Source organism: Chamaea fasciata, unplaced genomic scaffold (genome assembly GCF_029207755.1).
Source record: "Chamaea fasciata isolate MVZ Bird 193981 ecotype frontalis unplaced genomic scaffold, bChaFas1.0.hap1 SCAF_7, whole genome shotgun sequence".
NCBI classification, from domain to species: domain Eukaryota; kingdom Metazoa; phylum Chordata; class Aves; order Passeriformes; family Sylviidae; genus Chamaea; species Chamaea fasciata.
This window is the reverse complement of record NW_027094092.1, coordinates 54,512,866-54,536,222: the sequence shown is the minus strand read 5'-3', so window position 1 is coordinate 54,536,222 and position 23,357 is coordinate 54,512,866. Positions and strand designations below refer to the sequence as shown.

The window sequence follows — 23,357 nt, the reverse complement described above, 5'->3', positions numbered from 1 at the left end:
GTACCTCGATATTTAATCATCTGGGATTTTACAGGAGTGTAAGGGAAAGCTCTGAGGTCAGAGAAGAAGGACTGGCACCCCAGGCTTTTAGGGGAGCTTGCTGGAAGCACCCCAAAATGTTTACGGAGCCTGGCCCTTCCTAGACTCTGAAATGCTGGGGCCGCCTGGGCCTCTCACCTATGTGAGGTTGGGTCCCTCGTTTTTGGTGTTGCCCTTTGTCCAGGGAAGGGCAACTAATCTGGTGAAGCGTCTGGAGAACAAGTCTTAAAATGAACAGTTGAAGGAGCTGAGGGTGTTTAGCCTGGAAAAAAGGAGGCTGAAGGGGGACCTTATCATTCTCTAGAACTCCCTGACAGGACGGTGTAGCCAGGTGGAGCTTGGTCTCTCTTCCCAGGCAGTGACAGGACTAGAGAACACAGTCTTATACTGCATCAAGAAAGGTTTAGGTTGGACATTAGCAAGAAATTCTTCACAGGAAGGGTGTTTTGACTTTGGAATGGGCTGCCCATTTCAGATGGGAGGTGGTGGAATCACTGTCCCTAGAGGGGTTTAAGAAAAGACTGGATGTGGCACTTAGTGCCATGGTCTAGTTGATATGGTGGTGTTCGGTCACAGGTTGGACTCGACGATCTGTCTTTTCCGACCCAATTGATTCTGTGATTCTGTGATATTGTCCATGCCCCAGACAGCCGGTTCACAGGCCGAGTCAGGAGAGGCCACATCCCTGCCGAGGCACAGCGTCCCCCGCGCTCCGGTCCCGGCCCGGGACGCTGCCAGGGGAAGGGGGAACGCCGGGCCGCCCGGGGCCAGGAAACGCCGCCCCCGGGGCCTGGGGCCGGGCCGGCGGGTGGGAGGAGGGGGCCAGGCTGGCGGGCGCTGCTCCGCCGCGCTGTGGGAGCTCGGAGGGTAGCGAGGCCACGAACCCCGGCCGGGGAGCGGCGCGGAGCGCAGCGGGGCGGCCCCTCGGCACGGGCGGGAAGCGGCGGCGGCGGCACCCGGCGGCCGCTCCGCGGAGGGTGTGAGCGAACGCCGCGGAGACGCGTCCGGGACGAGCCCGGCCCGGGCGGCGGGAGCGCGGCCCGGGGGTGCGGGGGGAGGCGGTGGCGGAGCGAGGCGAGGGGCGGCCTCGCAGGGCGGAGCGGCGAGGAAGGCGAGCCGGCAGCCGGAGCGGGCGTACGAACCCCACGGGCCGAGCGCCTACGAGAGGGGGAGGAGGAGCCGCCCCGCCGCCCGGGGATGGTGAGGAGGAGGCGGCGGCTGCCGGGAGCCCAGTGAGGCCTTCGCTCGGCGCCCGCCGCAGAGCCCGCCCGCCTCGCCGGCCGCCCCCTTCCCCCGCTCGCTCGCTGGCTCGCTCCCCCCTTCCCTCCCCTTCCCCCGACTCCCTCCCCGGCTCCCTTCCCCTGCCGCCGCCGCCGCCTCCTCCCCGGGCTCCAGCCATGTAAGTGACCCGCTCCCCGGTTGGGAAGGGCTGGGGGAAGGAAGCGCCGGGGCCGGGGCCTGCTCGGCGCGGCCGCATTGTGCGGGGCCGGGAGGGAAGGGAAGGGACGGGAAAGGGGGCGGCCGCTCTCCCTTCGCCTTCCCCGGGCGTGGGCTTCCCCGCCGGCCCCCGGGCACGGCCCGGGCGGGGTGGGGGGCGAGGAGGCCCGGGCTGCGGGCGGCCCCGGCCGGTCGGTCCGTCCTGCCGGCGGGCCCGGGGCGGACAGGAAGCTGTTGGCTCCCCGGGGATGCGGTGGGTGAGAGGGCGGCGGGGCCGGGGTCTCCCCTCGGGCCTGCCCCGGCCCCTGCGCCAGCATCCCCCGGGGAAACGGCGGTGGGGGCGGCTGGGGGTGGTTCGTGATATTTCTGAAACAGCGGCGAGCAAAGTAGCCGAGGGCCCCCCATTTTCCCACCTCCCCCGCCCCCATTTTCTCCCCTTGTCTTCTGCGGCCGTGTTGTTCAGCCCAGCTCCGCTTTGCGGACCACTGGGTGTTTGCCGACGGGGGTGTGAGTCTCTCCGTGGGCATTTGGCGTGTGTAGGTGGCTGTGCAGCGCTTATGGACTTGATTTTTTTTTCTTTTTTTTTTTTTTTTTTTTTTTTTTTTTTTTTGCAGTCGTGTTTTGCAGAGGTGTAGGGAGCTGTCTGCAGATGCCCCCCTCCCCCCGCCCCCAGGTGAAATTCTGCAGTTCCTGAAATGTTCTTAGAGACTTGCAGGACTTGTGTCTGTTTCTTTGTAAAACGCATAATCAAGCATATAAACGTTCTGGTACTTTTAATATATTTTACTGACGGGACGCTACTGATGCAGATGCAGCTTGCACCTTATCGGTGGTGTGTTTCCCCCCACCCCCGGCCACCCCTGGGGGAAATATTTAACTGTTTTGCTTTGTTTTCCTACCACCTCTATCCCACCTCTATCATGTAAGAAGCAAATCCATTATTTGCACTGGTTTGTTTTATTTGTGCCACAGGAGGGATGTACATTTCAAAATACAGTTATAAAAGGGAGTTACTAACACTTAATGCTGAAGAATATTTGTTTGCAGGTAAATAAATTTGACATACTGCATGACTAGTAATTACTTTCATGTGGTAGTTAGTTTCATGGTGACAGCCACACCATTTGTCTGAGTTAGCAGATTTAAAGACACTGTGTAACTACCTTTGATTTTTTAAAAATGGTAGGGTTTGTGTTGTGTGAGATGTTTACAGAAAACTGTTTTTGGTGTGTATCAGTGCTAAATCAAATTTAAGAATTGATCCAGTGTCCACAAGTCACTTTCAGCTCCAGTATTCACTTACAGTCTTATAAAAATGTCCTGTAAGTGATTACATTAACAATCAAATAGTTTCACAGTTGTCCTGATTTCTTTGGGACAGAACAAAACTTCTGTTACAAATACTTCAAAATGGAATTTGATTAAATAGATCTCAGGTTGGTACTGAAGTTCTGAACAGCACAGTTCTTAAATTGTATGAGCATAAGCTGTAAAAGGACTTGTTCTTGTTTGGGAACATAAAGAAGATTTTATCTGTGCCGCAGAGGGGGTTATAAAGAAGTCGCTTTTCTGCCATCACTCTGTTTTGAAATAGGTAGCTTAGTTTGTCCTATCAAACTCTTGTTGTGTTTGCAGCATGGACAGTTGGATGTCGTAACTGTGGCCCCTCACCTGAACAGCATTAACCTCCTGTCTATTGATCAGCAGAGACGGGAGAGCACAAATATTTCAAATTATGGTTTTGTAAACCTAGATTAGGCCAACAGATTAAAAAAAAAAGGAGATGTGACTGTAGGATTTTTGTTTTCCAGTTACCGTTTTCCCCATAACTTAGTATCTGAGAATCCTTTGTGAACCTTGTGATCAGCTGCATTTGCTGCCATGAAATTCCAGTTCAGATGTGGTGTCATTGGACACATGGCACAGACTAGGAAATACTGGTGACCACACCTAAGTCGTGGCCCACAATGCCTTTTTGAAAGGGAAGCTAAGATGGTGGAACAACCTGGTCCTTCTGAGCTTCCTTGAAAGCTGTCTGCCCAGATTTGGTAACTGGGTCATGGTGCGAAGCTGCTGCAGGCTCAGAGGGCCCTGAGCACGCTGGAATCACTGCTGCTCCCGTGAAACACCCAGGGCAGGGTTTGCATAACGCAGGAGATGTACTCCACTGGTCAGAGCCTGGTGGGAACATCTATCTGTATGCTCCACTTGAAGCCTTGGCTGGAGCCCAACTTTGTTGTGTCTGTGCCGTTTAGGTGCAGTTGGCTGTCAGCTGGGAGCTTGCACTGGGAAGAGAGCAGAGGTTGCTCATGGCATCCCCGTGTAACGGGCCGCAACGCACTGCCGGGGCCCAGTCCAGTTCCCGTGGAGCTCATCTGCTCTCATGACACTGTCATGTGGCCGCAGTAGGCAAACTTGGGCAGCTGGATCCTGTCTTGCCTGGTCCTGCTGCTGTGCATTATGAGGACACGTAAGAATTTTGCAGCGTGTTTGGGCTCAAGGTGTCCTGGGAGAATCAGGAATGTGCCACACCACGGCAGTGGGCATTGGTAACTGGTGGTGTGACAGGGCAAAGTGTTAGCCCAGGGGAATGCTTTTTTGTAATCTCCTTTCTGATCTGGGCTGTGAGTGCAGCCCGGACACAGTCTGACATGCCAGGGCTGAGGCTGGTGGGTCAGAGTCTCCCTTTAGTCCTTTGCTTACTCTCCCTCATGAAGATGAGGTGATTACCATAGGTGCTCCTGCATCCCATAAGCTTAAGATTCAGCATTACAGAAGACTTCCTTTTCTTCTTCATCTGCTCCAGGGTGTGAGCAGAAACAAATATAAAACTTTGCATTGGAAAGAGGACAGGAAGTACAGATTAATATGTGTACTTTCTTAGAGAAAAAGGAAGGTGAGGATAATGTATAGAAGAGAACAAGAGAAGGAGCTCTAATGCAACTCTCCCAAATACGGAAAAGATGGTTCTGCTCCACCTTCTGTTGGATGGTTGGTTTGTCTGACTCCATAAAGCAGGTTTCCCTGCTGCAGTGCCTAGGGAAGTGACTTATCTCATTATTTATGAAGAAGTTAATAACCTTTAAGGAATTAATATGTACGCAAAGCCGGTGTCACTATGATACAATGCTGATGTCATGCCATTCGTGATTTACAGCACTTCAGCTGCGTGAGGACTATTTCAGAGTTAAAAAAAGTACTACAGAAATGCTTATTGAAAAACAAGCAAAGAGAAGACTAAGAGAAAGACCAAGTTGTTTAGCTTTTGACAGTATTCAGTCCTGTGCAGACACCGACTGGAGCAGCCAGGTCATACTTACCTCAGATGCCCTCTCTTCACTGGGAACCATTCCTAGATGACCATAAATGAGGACTGTAATCATTCTTTTTTTCTTTCCCCCCCTCTCAGGATTTTATGGAAAAGGAACTTTTTCTGCTTTACACATCTTCAGTAGTACATTGACCTATGGTTAACTTGCTCTTCTGTTCCGAGAAATTACTCTTGCTTGCTGCCACTGTCTTCAATAATGTCTCTTACTAAAACAGATGTATTAGACACAGTTTGAATGTGTGTTTTAAAATACACTAGATAGAGCAGGTTTGCTGCTGTTGGAGCTATGCCTATGGACATCTTACTAGACAGTGAGAAGGGATCCTTAGCTCTTGCCTTGCAAATTAAAAATAGCTTAAATTTCTCCATGTGAAGTAAGTGCTCTGGCATGGCTGACTGAAGGACTGAGGTGTGACCTGTGCTGCAGGTTGGTGTCAGGAAGTGTTTAATGTTTTTCCACTTCATTGTGCCATGCCTTCTTTACAAAACCCTCCTCCCCCTTCACCACCCCTCTCCCAGGAAAGAAGGTGGGCAGGTAAAGACACATCCCTGAGAGTACAGCTGCAATAGCAAATGGGAAATGGTTCTTGGGTAGAAGTGGTAGGAAAAAGGCAGTCCAAGCTCCTTGGACACCAGAGTAGAAAAAGTTCCTCTGAACTTCGTATTTCTTTGTTGATCTGCTTTTTTTTTTTTGCTCTGTTGCCATTCAAATTTGGATTATTAAATGACAGTTCAGCTGATGACAAACAGGAAGCTGCCAAGTGGTTATCCTGGCAAGTGTTGACTCAGGAGAACCTGGAGTAAGTTAGCTGCAGATTGGAGAATTCTGGTCCTTCATGCTTTTTTATGTTTTTTATATTAGTATTGCCCTTTCTGCAGCCCAGTTTGTCGTGTAGCTTCCTTTTTTATGTATGGTTGTTGGAAAGGATACTGATTGCTCAGTGCCTCTGAATGGTTGAATTCTGGATGCAGAGGTAGGATTGCACAGTCCCTGCACCCTGTATGACACAAAGTTAGAAGTGTTAACTTTCACACCTGGGTGTTGCATTTCCATACTCAAGCTGTGATAATCTTGGGGGTTTTGTTCAACACTTTGCAAATTTCTCAAGCCTCTAAGTGAGGTCTAGTCTCCTTTTGACATCAGCAAGCAAGTCTAGCTTGCATGGCTGTTGTGCATGGCCATTTTGAAAGGAAAAGGCCTGCTATGTTTGTCAGGTTCTATCCTAATTACTCTGGAGCTCAGGGAGTTTGTTCGAAGGTATCTCTGGTGGCTGTGGATAACTGGTCTCTATTCTGCAGCATACGGTTCATAATTTTATAATTTCAATAAATTCATATTTATTTATGAAATTAGGAATTCTTACATGTCATGTGTTCCAGTGTAATTTTTTGTGTGTCTTCCCTCCCTCAGGCAAACATCTGTTTCGTGGAGTTGATAGCTCTAGCTAGTGAGATAGGCAGATTTGGAAAAAAACCCCACACTCACCTTGTTTCTGAGGAGAACTTCACCATATACTTTTAACTGGAAAAGCTGAGGAACAGTAACAAACAGTGTAGGTTTGTAGGCAGAGTGTCAGGGGAGTGACCTCCTTTCTCCATCCATCTCTGCTGGCAGTGATGGGACTTGTTCAAATTCAAGCTTTCCTGCCTGTTTCAGATCAATCTGATGTGTTACAAAGCCCCCTGCCCCTGCTGGGGTTTCTGTTCTAGGTTGGATTCATTTTGACCACCTGTTTTCTTCCATCCAGTGTTGTGTCTTAGTGAATTATGAGGAATTAGTTGCTTTTAATCTAGTTTCTGATGGATGGATATCACCTGCATGCTCAGGGATAATTGATGCACACGTGCCAAATGCATGCAGAGATGGTATATATTTGTCAGGTGGGAATGAGATGTCGCTGTGCTAGGTGAGAGACTCCACTGAAAGCCAGGTCTTCGGTGGCAGTGTACAAATGCTGCTGGGTTTTGTTTTATTAAACTTGTTGGCTGCTGCTGGGAATTTGTCACCAATTAGGTTTTTTGATCGCTCAAGTAATACCAAATTGAATGGCAGCATGGACACTTTGGAGAGCACAGAAGAATTAAAGAAAAACAGGGAGTATTTGTATCACAAGCAGAAAAATAATCAGATTCAATTTAGAAAAATAATAAAAGCCAATGCATTTGGGAAGAGATTACATTCAGTGAGGGAGAGAAATGTACAGAATGTTTCTGTGGTAGTCAGCCACAAGCAAGGCACATTTTCAATAAGAAATGGCAATCATGAGTTATTTGGAGAGGGACTTTGTCTCATAAAGCAGAGGGGTAAAAATCCCAGGTTGGGCTTTGGTATATTTCATTGTGAGGAAGGCAGCAGCAAACTGCACTGCAGTTAAGGAAGAGCACTAAAATTGATCAGGGTGCTGTAACGGCTGATTTGGGATAACAGTAAGGTACGTGATCTGTGGTTCTTTGTATACCTCTAGGAGAGGTACAAGTTAGAAATATCAGTGGTAGAGAATATACTCTTTGGGGAGTCAAGGAGATCTGAGTGGGGTTAAGGGCAATATGCTGAAGGTAGGAAAATCTGAAGCCGGATAGAAGTATTTACTCTCAGAGGTTTATCTCTAAGACACGCTGTGTGCTGGTTAATAGACTGACTATCAGGCTGTAAAGAAACCTTCCAGGACATTTTCTAGAAGTCTTCCTTACCAGGAAACATTGAAAACTGTTTTTTATGATATTTCAGAATTTTTAGTGTTGCTAAGAGTGAGGTGGTGTTGCTGAGATGGAGGTCTACTGGGTAAGGTCTTGAATCCACCTGTAATTCAGACAGTACCTGGTGGTGTTGTGAGTCTCCCCGTGACCAGCCTACTCAGTAAAGAAGCAGGACTTTAGCAAGCCTGTATTTTGGCACCTCCACCTGCCAGGATAAATTCTTATGGAGGGCTAAGCCCTTGTTTAAGATCTGTAATAATAATAGAACAGAAAAATCTCAAACCACCAGTGCAGCAATGAAAAGTACTCCCTGTTGTATCCCTTGCTGTACATCTGTGACATGCTTTGAAATGATGGTGTACTCTTCTTTTGATCCTTTTAGAAGTAGCTGGGAAGGAGGAAAACTGAGGAAAAACCCTCGTCCCTCTTGTGGAGCCTTCTGCTGCAGTTCAGGAATTTCAGCAGAGTGATCTTTTGCCACAGACTGGTTTTCCAAGAGACATTCCTGCCATTATGAATGAAGTAGCGATAGTGAAGGAAGGCTGGCTTCACAAACGAGGTAAGTGGCTCTTCTCTTCTGGACAGTAAATTGACTCCATCTCTCTCTAATCTGGTGTTTAGCAGCATGTCCTCAAATAATCCACTATTTTCCTGTTCATCCTAGTGGGAAACAGCACATAGGGAGCGTGCCTGACTTTTTTTCAAGCTTTAGAAAATGCATGTGTAAGAGATTTTCTTGTGTGTGTGCATGTGTTCACCAAGTGTCAACTCCATTGAAAATGATGATAAAGGTAGCCGGTGAAGGAGATATACTTAGAGTGTTAGAGGTTAAACTGTAGTAAATAATTTTGGTTTGTATAGAGGTCTGTAGCTTTCCTTTTTGTGCTAGAAGGGAGAATTAAGATGAATATTTTTGAACAGTGAAAAACATGCCCGTGTTTTGTGAGCAGTGCTGTGCTCCTGCAGAGACTTGCTAGAAAATGTGCTAATCTGTTTCTGTCTGAACTGCTCTGGGTACCAGTGTCCTGGATGGGAAGAATAGCCTTGAGTTTGTGCACTCTGTGCATTTTGGTTGTACCACCAATGACATTTGATTTTTATAAAAAGTCTTCATTCTTGACAGAGTGGCAAAACTGAAAAGACAGTCACATGTATAAGGCTTTTTGCCTTCTTACATGTTTTCTTCTCAAAATGGTGGGTTTGTTCTTTTTCTCGGGAGGTCATTTTCAAGTACCACAGCATTGATCCTATAGGGTACTTGACTTACCTGTTTCTTTGTGTTCTGCTATTGTTTCTTGGAAAGGAGAGAGCAGTGTTAGGTACTTTCCATGATAGTGTCATTTTTTTGGACCAAAACCAGGATCGGTGTGCTCCAGCAGCAGGGAAGCTTACATGGTTCTGCAGACTCAGGATTTTTCTAGAGGGTTTGCAACAACTTGCCTGAAGGTGCAAAGGGTGTAGCATAATTACTTATGGAAGAAATTTGAAATGCATTATCATAACCTTCGTAAAGGCTGGTGGTTCTTCAGCAGCAATAAGAAATTTCTAGGAATTTAGAAAACACGTTGATAATGTGTATTTTTAAAGGGTGGAAGTGTATATTTCTAACAATTTCTGTAGTTTAGCAGATTGATGCTTGATGTACAAGTGTTTTGTTCAAGTTTTTTGGTCTAGTTTATTTCAGTTGGAAACACCATTACACTCATTACTTCGTTCAGTATTTTTGCTGCTCCCAGGCTGCTTTGTTCTGACAAAGTATGTGAGAACTATTCTGTGTTTGGATTAAATAGAAGCACAGAATTTATGAATCTAGAAACTCTTCAAATGAGTGATTTTTTTTTAGTTTTAAACATTGTTTTCAGGCTGAGGGTTTTTAACTAGCTGTTGCTGCAATTCTTCCTGCATCTACCTGTAATTTAAAATTACATCTGCTACTTTGAGGAGTACTGCACAAAAATTTGAGGGAGAAACATTTATTTTAAACAGTATGGAAGAGGTGTTGAAAAGGATGATTCAGAGGCACATGTGCCTGAAACTTCTAAACAATCATGTTGTATTTCAGGTTTGTCTGTGTTTAGTTTTGGGAACTGAATTTTTGTTGTTTCTAGGATTACGATAAAGCTATTTTCAAGTAGAGACCTCTGGAGGATGTCTTAGTAAAAGATGCCCAGATCTCCTGATCTGATTTTTTTTTAGTTGTTAAAAAATTGCCTTAGAGAAACAGATTATTATCTCTGATGGTTTGCTGATAATATTATGATGACATTATGTACTGAACACATTCCCATTTTCAAAATGTTACTCTGCATGTTCCGCATATTTGATGCTGCAAATTTGTGCCCAAACTCCTAAACTGTTAAATGTACCTTGGCATTTTTTAGATGCCAGGTTTCCTAATCCTTTTAACCTGTTTCCCAATGCCTTTTTACCCTCTTGGTATGTGTGGTGACAACTATTTCATTCCACTCCATTGACTTTACAGCTGTTAATTCGGTGTTGTCCTCTTGAGGAGGTTTTTAGAAAGCAGTGCTCTATCTTCTCTTCAGCCTGCTGGTGTCAGCCCTGGGAATGTCTTGGTTTTTGGAGCTGTTCAGGGATAGGTTGACAAATTCAGTTCATTTGGCTCTGTCTTTGCTGGGGAGTAGCTTATCCACTCCGTGTGCGCCTGTGTTTTGTTAAGCATCTTCTTTTAATAATCTACATTTATTGCCAGACACTATCAGTTTGCTGGCTCTGCTAGATCAAGTGCTTCAACCACAGGATGTTTCCAAAACTGATGTCTGATACGGTGAGCTTCTGAAGTCAAGGCATAAACAATAATTAGTGCAGGGAGGGACTGCTAAAGGGGGGATTTCAGATTTAAGAAACATATATAGTTTGTCTTTTAGATCATTTATAAAAGCAAAGGTTGCACTGCATGTGTTCTTTAAAGATCCTAAGGCTTTCCACATGCAAATATTTTAGGTAGTGACTGGCCAAAATCCAGATTGGGCAGTGATGTTCTCTCAACTTAACGTTCCCCATAGCTTTGGTTGGATTTGGTGTCTCTTATAGTTCCTGTCCTGAGCTGTTGAACAGCATGGCTGCGTGCAGTTAAACAGTTGCTACATCTCACCCCAGCAGTGGCTTAATTTTGGTGGTTTTAATGATTTGTGTATGTATAAATCAAGCTGCAGAGTGCTCTGGAGCCCTTCTGGATGGCAGGTGTAAGTAAGCATAAAGCCATCATTAGCAGGAGCAGGTGTTTCAGCCTGGCAGGGAAGTAGCAGGGCTTTCTAGAACCGTGGAGTTGTTTTCTTCTGTCAGCATGCTTTACATTTATGTTTTCTGTTTCCAAGATTAAAAATACAAATGGAGAAATGAAATTAAACATTGCTGCCTGACCGAGAGCTCTTGGCAGTTCTCTAAGTCACTCACTAAAGGAAGCTCTACTTCCAGTAGTGCAGATGTTTGTTTGTACAGGGGCCAGTCGTGTCCATGCCATGTGTAACCTCAACCAGGCAGAAACAGAAGAATTCATGAAAGAACTTCACCCTCCCGTCCCTTTTCCCCATTGGCAGTGCTTGGTGCTGTTATTCAAATCCCAGCAAGGACAGATGCTTGTGACCACTCCTTGTATAACTGCATGGCTGGAGTGTTCCAACACACAGGTAGGAGGTGTGAAGGAGCTCAGGCTTGGTGTGTGCACATCCAGGGTGTGTAATCCCTGGTTGTGTGATGCCAAAGGTTCTGTTTAGTGGGAAAGGATGGGGGAAATGGTTTGATGCAGAGGTGCTATAATTGTGATTGAATATGAGGGGAGAAAGAGAAAATTATCTGCCCAAATTGCTGCTTGTTGAGCTCTGAGATTAGAGGTTTTCTGAATGGATGTCATGAGGATCCTTTATTCTGGTTGTGTGTGGGTAACTTTTTGTAGAACAGAGGTGTGCCTAAGTGTATTTTTCTTCCTTTACTGATCCATTTTAAAGATCTCATTGGATTTCTTGCATCTTTATTCTCTGGTCCCTGTTTATAAAGGTCCTTCTATTGTTTTCAGTCTTCATCCTGTTTTTTTTTAAGTCTTTTTGCATGGCTAACAAAGAGGGGATTGTGCGTTTTGATACTCTGTCATCTCTGTCCTCCCTAGTATGTCCGGTTTTCTTATTAGGGCATAAACTTGTATGAAAAAAAGCAGTCTTTTGGAGGCAGCAAAAGAGGGGGAGGGAAAAATATACACTGACATTTGAAAAAAGAAATAGAAAAATCTCAATTTCTCAATCTGAGAAATCTGAAGCAATTATAAGGAGGTGGAGAGACCGGTATATTCATCCATTAATATTTAGCAGGAAATGCAGAGCTGTTTTGTTTTTAAATAGTATATTAACACCACATAGTAATTTTAACCATGAAAACCATAACATGTCCTCCAAGTGCCAATTTTTATGGACTTCAGGCAGGTAAAACTATTTGACTGATGGAGTCTCTGGTTTACAAGCTGATCAAAACTAATAGAGGCCCTTAAATGAGAAATAATATATAAGATACCTACTCCACTTCTGGATAGAATATCTTTTTTTTCTTCTTTTGGTTAAAGTATTATTTCTGTAGTGAATGGAGTGATACAGACGACCTAATAAATAACAAGTGGCCTGTTGTGATTTGTCTTGCTGTAGCTTCATTGCATAAAATGGATGCAAGATCCATGTGTAAAATACAAACCAGGACTAAAATGCTGATTGTCGCTCTTTTAACTTTCCCTAGCAGAATAGCACAGATGGTGAACTTTAGCTTTGTTATTTTGAGCACAGGTTCATACTTTCAGTATTCTGTTAGTGTGAATCAAAAGAGGATTTTACAAGGCATGACCAGATACATTTTTAAGCCAGGGAGTCTCTGGTGTTGCTGTTTTTCTTCACCTCTTCTTTCTTCTCTCTTTTCTGTTCTCACCATGTTCCCTACCTCTTTTTCTGTATGTATATGTGTGTGTGTGTGTGTGTGTTTTATTTTGGATGTTTTTTTGGTTCTTACCTTGGCTTCTGTCTGTCCCTGGGATGTAGTGATGCACTGTCTTGGTGACCTGTGTAGTCAGAACCTTTGAGGTTCAGATTAGTTCAAGGATCGTCTGGCTTTCATGGTATTTCAAAGAATGGCTGTGGCACTTGATGCAAAGGATCCTAAGAGCCATCTGAACTCTGAAGATGCCAGCTATAGAGGGCACAGCTGCTTCAGAGGAAAAACTGGGGGGAATGGAAAGGTAAGAAACAAGATAGAGGCTGAACAAAAAGTGGAGTGGGGCTGAATGAAGAATGGAGTGGGGAAGTTGTGACAGAGGGAAAGAAGCTGATGCTGTTTGTAGAGCTGAAGGGTTTGGTTTATAGGGAAATCTGTTGCTCTTCTTGTTGGAAACAAAAGATAAGCTGTGTCAGTTTGTGGTTTTCCTTGTGTGTCTCTTTTCCAACACAAGGGGCAATAGTTTTGCAATTCTAGCTCTTGGTTGCTTTCATTTTGCTTGTCCTGTTCTGGGAAAAGGGGACTGGGGAGGAACCAGGAAATAGTCAACCAATAAATCTGACCTTGGTGGTAGGCAAGATGCTAGAAACATTAAGAAAGGATGAGATCACAAAACATCTGGAGAAATATGAGCTGATAATGGCTAGTCAGCTAGACTTTTGGAGGGTAATCTCATCTGATGGAATTATTTGTGGAGAGATCATAGGAAATGGGCTGGATCCAGTGTACTGTAAAAAACTTGCTCTGGATGACAGGGGAAGTCAGAAACTAAGAATCAGCTGGTGCAGTGTAACTGTACTGTACTTCATCTTTGAAAGAGCTGGTGTAGCCTAGAAATGGCTCATCTTCCCTTCACAGAGCAAACTACTTGTCTTGGAGTGTTTCTGTTGCTTTCCAGCATCCTTTCAGAAAACTTTTTTCCAGAACATTTTTGCATTAAACCCATTCTTTAATCTACAACTTCACATTTTTGAAGGGTGACATCCAAATGTTTCTTTCTTCAGTAAAAATTACTTCTAAAAAGTCCTTATTCCAACATTTTCACAAAATACTCTCAGTTCTTTAGAGAAGTGATGCTGGGTTAGATGTGTTTCTCATTGATTGTACACTGACTGGAACTTAGATGCAAGTGACACTGAACACTCTCACTTTGAATGGCAGAGAGGAAGAGCTGGGGTGTTGATGCCCACGTTATTTATATCACTCCTGAAAGTTTACTTTCGTATTCTGTTTCATTGCACATCAGAAGCTTAACAAACTAGGTCTCAATTTTATCTCCAAAAGTGGGGTAGCGTCATAAATTAATGTTACTTGTTATTAAAAGGGATTTGAGGATGAGGGATCTAGGACGTTGCAAGCCCTGTAAAAGCGAGCCTGGGAACGCTTGATACAGTGGATCATGCAGAGAGTGCCTGTATTGGCTTTGATTTTCTTTTTCATGGTTCCTTCCTTTTCAAAAAGGGAAAGGTAGGCCTCTGGAAAAAAAAAAAAGAAAAAGCTGTCCTTGTTTTCTGTTCTTTTTTTCTCTCAGTAGGCGTATTGAGAAGTCATCAGGTTTGGATGTAGGAAGAAACAAGTACTGAGTGAGTATGCTATTTTGAGGTAAAGAGAGAGCAAGAGAATGAGGCTTGCTCGTTGTTCTTGCAGGGGTGGTTTTAGGCAAGGTGCTGTGCCATGCTTTTAAAATTTGGCGCCTTGTCCCTGCTTGGAAACGTCTTCCCCTGCAGCCCCTGTGTGGATGCCAGAAGGTTCCTTCCCTTCCAGCTGGTGCTGCTTGCCACTGTGTAAGCACCATCAGTTGCACTCCTTGTCTGTGCCTGTGGCTTCCCCCGCCCAAACTTGCTCCTGGTTATCTTTCATAGCCTGCACTTTGCCATCTGAAAAAGCTGGTGAGGGTTTTGATGTTCTTAGAGCAGTACATGGTGACATGTGGTGTCTCTCCTTTCATACACTCTCTATGTTACTAATAATTCTCTTAAAAATTGGGGTGGTGGTTGGTGTTGGATTCATTTGGGAAACAGACCTTGATATCTATTGGGGGAAAAAAGAGGATTTGCTTAATATCTCAACATTCAATTTTAATGTATTTCAAAAGAGCATTGTAAAAGCCAAGTACCTGTCAGCTGTGTGGGGTTTTTCCCCTTTTACATATTGGAGTAGCCAATTTACTAAGAAAAAAAATTAGTGAAGTCTTATTTAAAAGGCATCACTCGTGGGGGGAAGACAGAGGAGAGATTATTATTTTCAGATGCATTATGTTGTAGGTACAATGTGCTTTTTAAAGGGGGAACAAAAACCAGGAAACTATGTAAGGAAAGAGGAAGAAAAAGAATGGAGAAAGAAAAGCACCATATTAGGTGTGAAGTAGTGTGTTTTTGTGAGAAATATTTACTGCAGCTGAAAGGGGGAAATAATGAAGGCTAACTTTGAGTGCAGTTGGTACAGACCTCTGCTACAGACCTCTGGGATTATTCTCCCACCTCTTCAAGTTGAGCCAAAAATGTGAAAAAGATAGCTGGTCAAATAACATTGTGAAATTTGTCAGTTTATTCAGAAGTGCATGGTCATATTTGAGGACAGCCGAGGTAAACAACCATCACAGACTGTGGGCAAGTCAGTTACTGTTTCCCTGGGTCTCTTGGGTAAGTTGGGAGAGCATGTTTTGAAGTGCTGTCCAAAACCCAGGCTTTTGGTGAACTGCATGTAGAAATACACTTTGGAGTCAGTGGTTCTGTGCATGGCTGCAGTGGTATTTCATGCTCATACTGAGACTCAGTGCAGCATCTGAGTCATCTGTGGGGCTGTCAAATCAGTCTCCCCTGCCTGTGCTTTACTAATGGACTCCTAATGAGAACCACAGGATGAGCATGCCAGAGGTGTGGGCTTTGTGTTGGTGGTGAACCACAGGTATCTTTGCAGGAGATACCTGTTTTGGGGAGGGAGCTCCAGCTACAGAATGGTTGGGGTTGGAAGAGACCTTCAAAGATCATCTGGTCCAACCCCTGTGTCATAGGCAGGCACACCTTGTGCTAACTCTAGACCATGTTGCTCAAAGACCTATCCAGCCTGGCCTTGGACGGTTCCAGGGATGGGACATCCACAACTTCACTGGGCCTCTTTCTACCAGTGCCTCACCACCTTCAGAGTGAAGAATTTCTTCTTTAAATATTATGTAGTCTAAATCTACTCTCCTATATTTTAAAACCATAACCTGTCACAATAGAGCCTGATAAAAAGCCTTTCTCAGTCTTTCTTAAAAGCCCTCATTATGTATAAGAAGTGAGCAATAAGGTCTCTTCAGAGCCTCCTCTTTTCAGGCTGAACAGCCCCAAACTCTCTCAGCCTGTCTCCATAGGAGAGGTCTTCAAGACAAGCATTACCTGCTGGTGGAGATTCAAGAGGTTGACACTGGTGTGCCTTGAAGTGAACTTCAGGTGCTGATGGAGGTCGAGCTGCTTACAGTAATTGCTACTAATTCTCAAATTTTAAATGCAGCCCCTATGTTTATGTTGGTTTTATAAATCACTTCCCACCTGTAGAAGTCACAAGATTTTGAAAGTTTTGCCTGTTGTTCTTCCTGAAGCAGAGAAGCTTGCTAGTCCTTGTGATGTTGAGAAAAATTGAAAATAAACCCCAAGTCCCTGCTTCATGGTTTAGACTAAGCAGAACAAAAAAGGCTGTTTAATTACTTGTCACAAAAAAAGCTCAAAAAATAGAGGATTTGAAATAATTTGTAGTATGTTTCATTTTTCTAGCCTCCAAGCCTTAGCAGTATCAGTACCCTGCTATTTCTGCAATTGTGTCAGAGAGTCTGGGGATCACAGAACACATCCTCATTACACTTCAGAAAGCAGGCAATACGAAAAAATAAATTTCTGATTATCTTGACAGGTCTAATTGTTAATAGAAACACCGAAATAAAGCTGTATTCGTACTGCTTTTTTATTTATCAAACTTCCCTAAAATAAATTTTAAGAGAAAAAATACTTAAAGTTTTTGCCATGTCTTCCTGTACAAGCCTTTGTATGTGCCGCATTACAAATGACAACATATTGCTGCTTTGTGCAGAAGGATGTAGTTAAACTGGTGTGAAAAATATTTCACTAAGTAGTGTTTGTGCCCAATATTACAAGGCTACACACAGTTCTGTATATTTTTGGGTTTATGCCTATGTTGGGGCTTCTCATTTTGAGTATTAGTAAATAGTTACACCCTTGAACAACCTGTTAAGCTGCTCACAATCCATTGCCAGGTCTCTGCAGAGTCGGAATACAGCCTTTTATTTACTGGTTGCTTTTCAGGGGCTTCCAGGCATGGATTGTCTGGACTGGTGTTTTTACACATCACAGGTACCCCTGTGCCAGTCTGTGGTCCATAAACCATCTATAAACAGCAATCATTTAACTAACTGAAAGTGTTTTCTTTGTAATGTAGATTTTTCTTTGTCTTGTTTTATTATTTTTAACTTTTGATCATGCAGTCTCCTTGCCTTCCTGTGCTCATTAAGTAGAATAAAAATTTGGGAACATCAAGGAATAATTCAAGACTCAAATGTGTAGTTGCACAGATTTAGCTGTATTAAATGTTTATTATTCCGCTGGAAGTTTATGCATGGAGCAGCCTGGAATAAGTTGTGATTTTCTGTGGTGACAGTGCTGGCTGTAGGATTTTGAAGTAGTTTTCTAGGTAGACTTTAATTTCTGGGCAGAGGATGTGAAGTCCTATGCCACTGTAAATTCACTCATCAAGTCATTCTATGGGAAATGCTCTTCATGCTGCTGGGGCAGTATATTGAGAATACCACACTTTATATCATCATGGATTTTTCTCCTTTTTTTTTTTTTTTTTTTTAAGAAATCCTGTGGTTTTGCATGGCTATTACTAAAAAATTGTTTATCTGCTTTAATCATAGAATGGATTGAGTTGGAATGGACCGTAGAGATCATGTAGTTCAACCCCTCTGCTATGGACACCTACCACTAGACCAGATTGCTCAAAGCCACATCCAAACTGGTCTTAAACACTTCTAGGAATGGGATGTTCACAGCTTCTGTGGGCAGCTTCTTCTAGTGCCTCACCACCCTCAGCCTAAGGAATTTCCAACCTAATCTAGTCTAGATCTTTTCTCTTAGTTTGAAACCATTCTCTGTCACTGTCTGCCTGTGTAAGAAGTCACTCTCTCTTTGATCCCTCTTAAAGAATGAAACCGGTGAATTTAATGCTGTCTTGGGTGTTATTTTTCAGACAGTGAAAGAGCAGGATACTGTTCGACTTCTTCAGTTTGAAATTTTCTTTGCATCAGGGATAGTTGTAAATCTGGTCTTCATTTCTGATGTAGGTATGGTTTTACTGTAGCAGGAACATTTGAAAGGTATATAACTGATGTATCTCCTGATGTAGATGTCAAAGTTGCCTTGCAAGTTATCACTTGCATGATAAGAAAAGCATTTATTCTAAATAAGAATTAGGGGAAAAATGCGTTTTCATTTGTGGAAAACCACTACAAGCTGGCAGTAACCTCCAGCTGACTTGCAGTATCTGTATTATGCCTATTGAACACTTGTGACAGCTTGTTTCTGTTGTTTCTGCTGAAGTTTAGCCTGTAAAGTCAAGATATCTTGATCTGAGAGATGGGAAGATGGTTAAATTACATCATCATGGAAGAATAGCAGCATACTTAGCTTTAAAGCCATTCACAACTACATTGGCACCCCTTTGTTATACAGTGTAGCTGAAAAACGAACTGCAGCAATAATGAACCAATCCATCTAAATCACAGCAGCTGAACAACTGACTGTTCTATCTCAAAATGCAAATGCTTTGTGCAGAATGGATTTAATTGTAAATGTTTGCTTAGTAGGGAATATGAGCCTTTTAGTTTGTGACAATAATTGTGAATACAAAGACCCACAGAATTTTAGGGTTTACATAGCTTGTCCCTGTTCTCATAACAATATTTGAAAGTCACTTTTTTAAAACGTACCATTTGGCTTTTTTCTAGCCAGTGAATAGAACTCTAAATGCCCAATCTCCAAGTGGTGTTTTGGAAACTCAAGGATAAATTTAGCTCTATGTACTTAGATCAGGCAGAATTTTCGTTATATTTCTTTCAAATCTATGTTAGGGCTTTTATGTAGCTTCAGATAATAAGAGGAAAAAAAATGCTGACTTTCAGAGCTTGAATTTGTTCTGCTGTGCAGAAATGCCAAGTGTAACTTAGAGTATTAAGCATTTTCTTTGAGGTTCTAGTAAGGTGCCTCTCAAACAATTGAAAGGTTACTGTGAGGAATTTCTTTTCTAGTCAAACTAACAAGCAAAACCCCTCTGTACTAAAATCTTCATTCTTTGTTAAATTCCTGAAGCCTGACTGCTTGGGTGCAGCTCAAGAGGGTGAATATCTCTCACTGATTTGAATGAATTAAAATAAAGGAGCACTGTCATTTTGGGAAAAGAAAGAGCTCACCGAGCTTCATAAAAAAAAAAGTGAGATTGCAGGAGTACCTGCCTCCAGGCTGTTCTTAGGTATCTGTGCGAGAAAAAACAGATATAACTTGGAAAACAGACACGAAATGTGCGTGTTTATGCTTCTTTTGGCATTTTGTGTGTTCTTTAATAGCCTTCACATGTGGATTAGTCCTTCTGAAAAAAAAGGCAACCAAGCCCCCTGAAGAATAGGCCTTTGTGACACTGGAGAAGTTTACAGTGCCAAAGTTATGGTAAGAATTTGTAAATTTTGGCTGCTGAAGTACTTCCTTCTCCTGCTATGTTTTTATGTTGGAAGCTTGCAATTGAGGAATAGAGGGTGTTTTTTGGTTTGGTGTGGTTTTTTCTTTTTTTTAATGACAATGCAAACATTCATTTCACAAACTAAACCGCCCGTCCACATGACGCTGCTGCTGTATATAAACACCCTGTTGATCTTGTTCTGCAGAAGTGTTTGTTGGGCTTCCTGAGTCATACGGAAATGCTCCACTGCTCTTCTTGGGGCCGTTGTGTGGACTTGGGCTGTATCTGCTCAGATTTAGTTTCCAAATTAATGTCCCTGAAAGACATGTTTTTACTTGGAACAGGGCCCTCGAAGTTGGGATGTTTTTCTATGCCTCATTTTCTCTCTGTGTTTAAAATTTTTCATTCTGCTGTCTTGGGAGTAGGTTTTGTCTTGGTTAAAGCTGAACCTATTGGGGAAGATGTTTGGTGCTTCACAGTTGCAAGCCTCTCTTCCTCTTACATATGATGTTTGGTCACACAGATCTTAGTTTGTGGCAGGCAATAACTCAGGCTGAACTGTGCAGAGCACACAGGCCCAAGAGGACGCTGGTGGCTGCACTGCCAGGTGAGCCTTCCCGGCAGCCTGGGATGCAGTGACGAGCTGTGCGACACAATTGACTTCACAGGGGTTTTCTGGAGTAACCAAGGGCTGAATTAGAGTCCAAGGCTAGACTGTCATGGTGACAAAATATTTAGAAAACATTTTCTTGCTTGAAACAAAAGCTTGGATTGTGCAACACAAAGTACTGTCCCAGTGTAATAAATGATGCTGTGTATTTTTTAAAGGGTTCTGTGTGTTCCCTGGCTGTCAGCTCTTGCCAGATTCAGCACATTCAGGTAAAATGAGGCATTTTTCCTCCAGACTGTTGCTTTTACAGGCTGGGTTAATTCTCACCCTTTATGCAGTGGGGTTGCAAAGATGTGGCAGCCAAATGTGACCTCACATTTTGAACACAGTGGGACAGCCCTGTTAAAGACAGGCAATGGAGCAGTGTCTTCCCTTCAGCCATGGTGGCTCAGCTGCATTAAAAGCAGTTGCTTAAAACTTAAACCTTGTAATTGGCATAAACTGATCTGATTTCTAGTGTGCTCTGTGACTAGACTTGGTGATTGCTTTTATTGGGTTAGAATGTGCTGTTCTTGCTGCTGTAGGAACTTTTTGTTCTGTAGGTGTTTCATCCTTCCATAATAACTCACGTAACTTTCTTTTCTTAATGCCTGAGGTTTTGTGATGCCCCAGTCTTACCAATATCTACTCTCTAACTTGAACGGAAGCCACAGGCCTAAAGGTCTACAGTCTGTGGAAGATTGTTCATTGGGAATAATATAACATGATTTTAAGATGAGCAAACCTATGAGACCAGAATGAAGACTGCTGGCCAGCCATGTTCAGTTTAGCACACTGCACCATTTGGAATGAATTTTTCCCAGTGTAGTCTGTGTTTCCTGGGTAATATCAGTTGTAATTTCAGAGAGAGCATGATTTTACATGTATCCCGCCTTCTCTGCTTAGAGCAGCAGGTGGCCAGATTTCTTTCTGAAAAATAGGGACTTGTCTCAGCTCTACAGCAGCTCTAAGCAGATCAGCTGCAGAGACTTTTTTAATCTTCAAAGTTGATTTTTTTCAAAGTTCCTGTAGTTGTTGGACTGTACTGTTATTCTTGAAAATGGAAAACAAAAGCAAAACATGGAGGGGGGGAATATACTATTCTAAGGTTTGCATCATCTTGCATTTTTGTATGCTTGGCATGTAACCGTGTCCCACTCAGAGTGCTGCTCTGAACAGGGCAGAGCTCGTTCTTTAGGCTGCTGCTTTGTCCCTACCACTAGTTCCTCTGTTGCATTGAGCTACAAAACCAGCTGCTTTTGCTTTTCATACCTATTTTTACCATCTCTAATTTGCTATTAAGATGTTAACTTCTGCCTCCCGTTAGCCTAGCATGTGTCTATACTGTGACTACAACGTAGAGGCAAGCAAGCACTTACATGCTTTCTCTTGTGCTACCCTTTCACACTTGGGAAATGGTCCCTGTAAACAGCTGCAGTGCTGCTTTATTATCCTCTTCAAAAGCTCTGGCTCCTTGTGTTGCTTATAAAAGGCCCCAATGAACTTGTAATGCGTGTGCACTGAGACTGCTGTTCCCAGCGATGCCCAGTATCGGTCCCCCTTTTTGTGTGTGTCTGTCTGGCTTTCCATTGTCCTTGTCCTGTGACAGTCAACTCTGCAGCACAGGGACTGTCTCATTGTTCCATGTGTACAGCAGGTGGCTCAGATCCAGATGTGTATCTGAAGCTGTTGTGTACTGCAGTAACACAAATCATTATGTTACAGAAAAGCTGCATCTAAAATGGGGAGAATTCAGATACACTGTAATAAGTTTTATGCATTTTTAAGGGTTGGGGTTTGGGTTTGTTTTTTTACTAATCTTCTGACATGTTACTGGTAGGATTATGCAGAAAATAAATATATATTAAGTTCTCTTCACATTTTAAGAAGCCTTTCCTGTGTTAAGAAACCTTTCCTATGGCCAGAGGAAAGCTTTCTTCTCGGGAGCTGCTCGAGGCTACTGGGAATGGGCTACTTCACAACAGCACTTACTGGTTTCTTGGAGGGGTTTGTTTATTCCTGTGAATAGAGTGGGTGTGCTTATGGCAAAACCTCATGTTTCTGGAGACTTTCCTCTTTTCAGGCATTATTTTAGAAAGGGAATGACACACAACAGGATGTGTGGTTGTAGATATATGTTCACGCTTCAGGGGCCTTGCATACCTTTGTGACCATGTACAATCCTGTGCCTTTTCTCTCATCATTCATGTGGTGAAATAAACCGTGGAGGAACAGTGGATTCATTTCTCCTTTTTAGGCTCAGAACACACAGAGAATGTATTGATACTCATCTTTCTGTTGATTCTTAAAATGCTCAGACCAGTTATTGGAGGTAAGGAGATAAAAATGACGGCATGTGGCCAAGCAGGCTTGAGATTTTATTCCTCAAATTTGATTTGAAAATTGCAGTTTGGTAAAATTACATTTGCTGTATTTCTTGTGTTTGTATGTTTTTTTAATTCTGAATTACCTGTATGCACTACTAGTGTTAGGAATTCTCTTAGAGCATTCTGAGTGGCCCCACTTTGGGAAGGGTGATCAGACCAGATCACCTCAAACGGCTCTTTTTAACATATTCTGTGATTCTTGGCTGGGATATTGGGAATCTCATGCAAAACCCACCTGATTTTGAAGGAGAGTAACAACCCCATTTGTAGAGTTGTTTGGCTTTATTTTTCATATTCCTTGTGATGGCCATCAAGCAGAAAATAAATAGCGGTTCCTTAGTTGTCAACAGGCCTTTTCATTTTTCAGTGTTGGCTGGTCTGTTCAAATACAGAAGTTGGGATTTTTCAAGGGAAAGGTTCGAAACTTGGAATAATAAACAAATGTTGTTTATTTACTACTTTTTGTAAGTATTCTGGGTCTGAAGCCAAAAGTTGCTTTTTGCTTTAATTGCTAGAATGTCTAGTTTACTGAGATTGCTATGTAGCTGTGAAGCTGCTGGTAGTTTTGCTTTCATTTGTTTATTTGGCTCTTGTTGCTGTGAGGCTTGCTGTCAGAAAGTAGAAATGTTTCTAACCTCATCCCAGCCTTTCTCCTTTTTTATAGTCCTGGTATAAAAGAAAGGGGAGAAATCTGGGGGGGTAGCAGGCTGTGTGGTGGAACTAGCTCTGCTCTTTCTGGTCACCTTCAAGCAGGGCTTCTATTTGGTCACTGATAGAGGCTGAATTAGGTGCCTGATGGTGCTGCCTTCAGAAGGAGCTAGTTGGCTACAGCTCTTTCAGACTCTGGCAGAGGTTGGCTGCAGCTCCTTCAGATTCTGTGGCAGAGGAGGTGTGCTTTAGATCCACATTTTGTTGCTGGTGGCTGGAGTTTACAGCTACAGCCTGTTGTAGAAGTCAAGGCCTCAGCCATGAGGTCCAGCTTTTCAGCAGCAATTGACAGAATAGTTCACAGATAGCAGAGGTGACCTGGGAAGTTTGTCATGGCTGATCCAGTGTCCTCAGCTACCACCAACTCCCAGATTTCTTCTTTTGACCCAGTCAG

At 43.4% G+C, this 23,357-nt stretch overlaps 1 protein-coding gene across 3 annotated transcripts in view; it reads left to right on the top strand.

The window, feature by feature from the left end:
• The first annotated feature begins 1,057 nt into the window (after positions 1–1,057).
• Positions 1,058–23,357, top strand: part of AKT1 (AKT serine/threonine kinase 1) — a 77,497-nt gene continuing 55,197 nt past the window's right edge. The window contains exons 1-2 of one of the 3 annotated variants that reach the window (XM_066188942.1): positions 1,058–1,438; positions 7,887–8,063. In XM_066188942.1, the coding sequence (XP_066045039.1) occupies positions 8,018–8,063 (46 nt within the window). In that variant the 5' untranslated portion in view covers positions 1,058–1,438; positions 7,887–8,017. Of the gene's footprint in view, positions 1,439–1,600; positions 1,730–7,886; positions 8,064–14,055; positions 14,077–23,357 lie in introns of those variants that run through there. The other 2 variants (XM_066188943.1, XM_066188944.1) reach the window with 2 other exon arrangements.